Source organism: Anarrhichthys ocellatus, unplaced genomic scaffold (assembly GCF_004355925.1).
Source record: "Anarrhichthys ocellatus isolate YVR2014 unplaced genomic scaffold, GSC_Weel_1.0 scaffold4, whole genome shotgun sequence".
NCBI lineage: Eukaryota > Metazoa > Chordata > Actinopteri > Perciformes > Anarhichadidae > Anarrhichthys > Anarrhichthys ocellatus.
This window is the reverse complement of record NW_022280034.1, coordinates 4,679,775-4,686,630: the sequence shown is the minus strand read 5'-3', so window position 1 is coordinate 4,686,630 and position 6,856 is coordinate 4,679,775. Positions and strand designations below refer to the sequence as shown.

The 6,856-nt window shown below is 43.4% G+C and overlaps 1 protein-coding gene across 2 annotated transcripts; it reads right to left on the bottom strand.

Annotated features, from left to right (window-relative positions):
* Nucleotides 1-1,639: 1,639 nt before the first annotated feature.
* Nucleotides 1,640-6,767, bottom strand: LOC116381256 (uncharacterized). Of its 2 annotated transcripts, XM_031843257.1 has the most exons (4): nucleotides 5,153-6,767; nucleotides 3,236-3,482; nucleotides 2,999-3,107; nucleotides 1,640-2,240 (listed from the first exon to the last, which is right to left on the bottom strand). In XM_031843257.1, the coding sequence occupies exons 1-4, from the start codon at nucleotides 5,456-5,458 to the stop codon at nucleotides 2,207-2,209; spliced, it is 696 nt and encodes a 231-aa protein (XP_031699117.1). In that variant the 5' UTR covers nucleotides 5,459-6,767; the 3' UTR covers nucleotides 1,640-2,206. The 2 variants fall into 2 exon arrangements, with proteins under 2 accessions (XP_031699117.1, XP_031699116.1); XM_031843256.1 differs by having other exon boundaries at nucleotides 1,640-3,107.
* Between the last annotated feature and the right edge of the window lie 89 nt (nucleotides 6,768-6,856).

The following is a 6,856-nucleotide window of genomic DNA, read 5'->3' as shown; positions in this document are numbered from 1 at the left end:
GTGATTTCCCCCCAGCGTCTGCGCCAGCCAGCCCCGAGGCCGCGCCACCGAGAGTCAGCGACTCATCGAGGACAGAGTGATTCCTACCACTGGAACCAGACCCTACCGAACGAAGCTTCTACAAGTAAGAGTTACTGGTATCTGGGCCTAGCTTAGCTTAGTTTGGCACTAGCTTAATTTAGCCTATTCGTTATGTCGTTGTTATTCCTGTATCTTGTTACGTTAAGTTACTGTCGTGTTATAACGTGTTATTGAGCAAGCATCGCGGACCACGGAGTCCCGTTATATTGTGTATTTCCTGCTGTAACTGTTTGCATTAGATCCGTCGCTGCTAGTGGATGTGGAGCTTGTGATTTTATCACTTCAAAGACCAAAACCACGGTGGCGGAGCCTCGTCTCGCTGACCGAGTTTCGGGGTGATAGGAGAGCAATACTCGCATCTCACCGCAGTGATAAAGATCTGTTTTGTTTTGGGGATTCTTTTATTTTGTTTGGTTTTATTCTCTCTTCTTTAAATCGGCTCTGTGAGTGAGATTTAGAATCGCAACTATCACCGTATAAGCGTGGCCAGTCGGTTCAGAACCCGACCGCAGAGTTTTGCGGATAGATCAGCTGTTTTCTCACTGGAGCGCCGAGCACCGCGCTCAGAGCTCTCGCTCGCTCGCTCTCTCTCTCTCTCTCTTCCTACTAACCCACACACACATAGTTAGATTCACTGATTTTTGTTGAACCTCTCAGACTCGTGGTTGCGTAATCTATTGTCCCAACCCACGTGATGCGCCGCCCCACGTGGTTACATGTGGCCCCCTCTCAGCCATTTTGTTGGAAGTCTCTAGACTCCGCCATCTTGGCTTGTAGGCTCACACGCCCCCTTTTTAGATTACCCACCATCACTGTTTGAGTAAGCCCCCCCCTCCTCCTTTCCACACACACACACACATATACATGTACATATATCTATATACATATCCTTACCCCACTTTATTCATTTGACTTTAGGTAATTAGACGTAATTGTTGTGATTTACTAAGGATAAAGAGGATTTATCAATGAAGCTACACTGTTCTATACAAAGTACAACAGCAGTGACACTCCCAACACGCATTGTTGCTGTCATCACATCCTGACAGGTTAAAGGAGTGCCATCACATAGCGTATCACAAAAACACAAAGGAGTCTCAGCTGGAGTTCCATGGAACGCCCTACTGCCCTGGTAGCATTCTCCTTTAAGGTTTCAAACTCAAGGCCCGCGGGCCGAATACGGCCCGCCACGTCATTTTATGTGGCCCGCGAATCCGCCAGCAAAAAAAAAAAAAGTTAAAAAAAATTTAAAAGATTTTCACGTTAGACTTGATAATAAAAATATCCCCATAGTCGAAATTATGAGATAGAAAGTCATAACTATGATAGAAAGTCATTATGATAGAAAATCTAAATTATGATAGAAAGTCGAAGTTATGAGATAGAAAGTCAGAATGATGAGATACTTAAACACACAGTCATAGAAGCAGCTCTTTGGCTGGTTACCCTACTCTCGAAATGGAAATGTATTGTGAGTACATTGAAGACTACTTTAAACGTGGCTTTTCAACACATGAAATACTTCACGTGGGATTGTGCAAATGTACCCTTGAAAGGATTTTAAGCATTGAACAAAGTTATTGTAATAGCTTGTGTTTCATATTTGTCTTTAAAAGTTTGATCCTGACATCACATATTACGATAAGATTTATTGTCAAAGCATAAACGGTCGTCAACTCTCTCCATTCCATAGTGCCTGAAGAGTTTTTGTAAGCAACTGGCTCACAAAAACCAGCCCTGGTCAGCCCAAGTGTCCCAGTGTTGCGTTACACTGAGTCCTCCTAGTGGCAGAACAGAGGAGAGTCCTGAGAGGATTAACTAACACTCTTCTGTCAGAGGTGACGACTGGAGACACAATCAACACCTGCTGTGACACCTGAGAATCACACGTCTAATGGGGCAGCGGGGAGGCGGGTGTGTGGGATGTGTATCAGTCGCTTCATGGCCACTTAAAGAAAAAAGAGCTGATGAGGCCCAAAAAAAAGAAAATCACTGCCGAGTTCAAAACTGAGAATGCAAAATGGCTTTAGAGTAGTTTTCATACAATGGCCAGAAAGTGACTCCCCTGCGATAAACGGGTGAGAATAACTCATACTTTACCACAATAATTGCTCCTTTTTCAGGCTCACAGACAGTTAAAGTCTGTGCTGGAGTGTATCCTGCAATGATAAGAGCAGGGCATGCAGATACATTATAGAAAATAAAACTTGGTGCTCCTCTGTTTTCTATTTTTTTCCCCTCCCCAGCAGCCAGCGAACGCTTCGAGTGGTTTCTGTGAGTCTCGTGTCATTCATCCCTCAGCTAATGCCTGGCAGAGACTCAATCTGGCCTTACTCAGTCTAGCCTGAAGAGGACGTGGAGGGAAACGGCAACAACACAAAAACACACGTGAAGACAGCGTTGGGGAGATTAGAGGGAGGAGGAGGAAGAGGACAGGACTCTGGACAGAGAGAGAGCAGCAACGAGGAAACAAGGGAACTTCATTTGACATTTGATTTTTAGTAAAAACTTTGGCAAAGAATGTTCAAGGTATTTTTGTTCAGTTTGAGTATTTTAGGAGGACAGTGGGGGATATCAAGCAGATAGGTAAAGGTGAATTTACTCTGTGACATATTTGGGCACATTTTCACAAGGCACCCTTTCAATGGCTTTATTAACGGTTAATACATTGTTGATTAATGCTTTACTTATGATCGGTCATAATTCATTAATAAGAACAACTTTTGGGTTGCCAGGTTGTAGAAAACCCTCCTCAAACATGACACTCGTCCACAGCGCTTTAATTAATCATGGACCGTCCGGTGTGCCGCTATATGAGGGGTCTCCCCATTTCAATGTTCTTATTAATGTCTTATGAACTCTTTACGAAGGGGGCATTAATCAGAAAGTGGCGCCCATATTTGTAGTTTCCACTGACCTTCGCTCCTCCTCCAGCTCGTCCGAGGACATCATCATTTGCAGGTGGTGGGATCTCGCCTTTCCAGGGACGTACTTCAAGGACTCGTTTGCATTCGGTTCCCCTTCATCTGATGAAAAAGAAGACACTTTGATGAGAAATCCAAAACCTTTATTTTGAAGGGGAAAGAAAAGAAAATAGTGATATACATCTGAATATTTAACGCACAACTTTTTCAAAGTGGGTCGCAGTGCTCACCGTTGATCTCCGGGCTCTCTGCGGCTCCTTCAGTCTGGGGGTATGAGAAAGCAAACTTTAGGAGCTCCTTATCAGAGAGCCCAATGAACGGCCTACGGCTCATCCGCGACGAGGCCTCGGACCACGAGTCTGCCTCTAAGCTCCTGTGCCTAGATCCAGGCCTGGTGACGGACAGGCTGGATGTGGAGGAGGATTGCTCAACTGGTGCTGCCAGTCCTTCAGTGTGAGGGTGGAGATGTGCCTCCTCCTGTCAGAGGATTAAGGGGTCAGATCAGGAGCATCAAACTATCACTCTTTCACAGGATTTCCCTCCAGAAATTAGCAATAAATATTTTTTTAAAGTTTGAAATATGTGCACATTCTTGCAGGAAGGTCCAGATTAAAAACTGCTGTGGAGATATTGAGATCCAAACAAATAGCTCGTTGTGTTACCTGTATTCCTCACCTCACCTGGATGCTGATCTGGCCTACACTCCAGGTGCAGGTGACAGGTTATCGTTTCATGCTTTGCTCCCTTAGGTGCTGATGTGACTTCTCTCTCCCTGTCCTGTTTTGTCCTCTCTACGAGCAGACATCCAGATGTCCTCAACAGGGACCCAAGAGGCTAAAAACAGACCAGGGAGGGTCCTGACAGCTACCTGAGAGGTGTGTGGAGGAGGATCATCCTGCCAGTTCTCTATTAATCAAACTAAGAGTTCAAAACGAGGGTAAAGCTTAAAGGCAGTTATCGTATGTGAAATCCTCCTATACTTGTTGCGCTCTCCGCCTGTTATTTTAGTGCAAACCAATGACTGTATATAAGGTGCCAACACAGGTGACGGGGATGTCGTCTACTCAAAATGTCCGCAGAGGTGGAAATCAACCACATTTAAGCTACTTAAGTACTGGGCTTCGGTACAGTTTTGAAGTACTTGTCCTTTACTTCACGCTTCAACCTCTACAATTCACAGGTATATGTTGTACTTTTTATTTGACATATAATGGACTGCAGCTACTTAGTTCATTATTTTCATAATTGAATAATCTGCTGATTATTTCCTGGGTTGATCAATTAATCTTTTGTCTACAAAGGATAGCATAGCCCAGTTTCCCAGACCAATGTGACGTCTTCAGACGTCTTCTTTTGTCGGATCAAGAGTGCAAAACCCAAAAAGCTTTACTGTTAAAGAAGAGCAAAGAAAAACCTTAAATGCAAACATTACCTTCACTATTATCAAAGTTGATTACTGATTAATGTCCTGTCAATCCATTTATCAAATAATTGTTGCAGCTCCACACAGACAATTCATGATCAGCTAATAAAATATAATGCAATGTTACAGATTAAACTATCATACAGCTTCATCTGGACCTACTACAACGTTAAAACGCTGCTTACATGTTAATGCATCACTAATAGTACTCCAGTTTGAGAATACTTGTTTTTGCAGGACTTTTACTTCTAAATTAGTATTTTATTGTGGTATTACTTTCTCTCAAGGATCTGAATACTTCTTCTGCACTGCTTAAGGACACCTTCGAGGTAGTTCTAAGTATTTATCTCTTCAAATAATGTACTTTTTACTAAATGTATCACAGGTTTGCGTATTCAGGTTTTCCATTCAATTGAATATCTTTCAATGTTTTGTAACTTCCCCATTTATTTTAATTGTGATACTTAATTACTTTACACTACTGATTTATAATGCAGCTGTACTTGTTAAGGACTATTTTCCTTTATAGCAATGCTTCTTTTAGTTAAATAAACGATTGGAGTGTTTCTTTCACCTCTGAATGGACATGCAAACTGTACCTGTGGTGGCAGGGGGGGGAAGGGGGAGTCAGTAAATGAGATTAGGAGATAATTACATGATAAAATGCAAAAACAAAACAAACAACCGAGGCTCTCTCGTGACCGGCCGATTGCAGCCCACTTACTGAAAGCACAGATTTCACCACATCCCAGTGATCGTGGGCGCTCCCGCTGATCTCACACCAGTCGTCCTCCGCCTTCTTCTTCTTCTTCTGCTGCTGCGTCGTCTTCTTCTTATTGTCCGGCAAATGTCCGTTCTGCGTCGGCCCCGGTGGTTGATCTAATCCTCCGGCTGCACCATCGTCTCCTGCGCGTCCGAAATAACTTGCAAATAACTCGCCCGCGGACGAAGAACCGTTAAGCAGCGACGTCGCGACCACGAGCGCGAGCAGCGTGAAGATAGCGACGGACAGCACAAAAGTTAGATCCATGACCGCGGAGCTCGGTGCGCGGTGGTGTTGTTCAGGCCCCGTGTTGTGACTTCTATCCCGCTTTACGGTTCACCTGAGCCGGCTGCATTCACTCACAGTTGGTCCACCCCACCCCCGTGATAATCCTCGGCAAACATCACCGTTAACGAGCAGCGTTACCGACAATCTCCTCTCCGAGCGTGACGTCACATCCTCCGGTTCAAGGATCAGGTTGGAGCTGGCACGGCGCGTTGCAACGTGCTCGGCTCTACTGTACTTTGTATGTGCCGGTAATCCGATTTTACTGCACAGACCGGGAGATCGAAATGGTTCGTGACAGGACCCGTCGACCAGGTCTGCGGGGAGTCAAGCCGGGTTTACGGTCGGTGAGGGAGTGAAAGGTGTTTTCCTCTCACCTGAGATTTAAAGTCCCACTGAGTCTACAGTGACATGTCATTCCTTGGTCAATGTTTTGCACACTCTATCCTATTAGTTTCAAATAGCCTACCTTACAGCTCTTTCCTTAAACCCGATACTTAAATAAACGCTATATATTCCAGATGACCCAAATTAAACTAACACTAATACTTCATGTTAGATAATGTTGCGTCTTTAACTTTTGGATATCTATCAAAGTAAAAACAAACAGATTAAATACATTTTAGTTTTTATCTGTAAAACATGTTGACACTTTTTTTCAGCCCAGATTAGTGTCTTCAGGTTTTCCCTCTCAGCTCTAACAAGCTCCACGGATAACTTTCAAGCCAACATGCAGACAAGAACCCTGAGAGAGCTTGGAGAAAACATCAAGGAGGAATCAATGTTGCGTTTAATTAAACTGTAACACTGTTCAGACAAATCTCTTGTTTATTAAAATAAACCCCCGATTTCCTGAATAAAGCTTGTTGGCTAATGTGACAACAGTGGAGCTGAAATCAATCACAATACAACAAATATTTAATGAATATACATTTAAACAAGGGTGTGTTTTCTTCTTGTGCGTAAGAAAGACTTTTCAGTTTTGATTGGAATACATATGGTCTTATTTCTTCTTCTTTTAAAAGCTACACAGTGGTACTTTAACTGCTGGTTAAGTCCATCTTCATAACATCTGTCCTGGAAGTTTGACGTTCCCACAGGGACCCGTGCTCAATGCTCATTTTTGTCCCAAGTGTGCTAATCCGACCGTAGATGTTGTGCTTTAACACCTAACTGGTGTTATCCATCGCTTTAAACATGTGGATGTGTTACACCCTTAAAATATAAATGTAGATTTACAAACATTATCCTTTTGACTCACTCCCTAATCACTGAGACGAGGCCCAGTTTCTTCTTGTGTGGCAAATATCGTATTGCGATTCATATCATCGTCAAGACAAATTGTCTAGAGACGACATAACAAAACTCCCATCCACAATG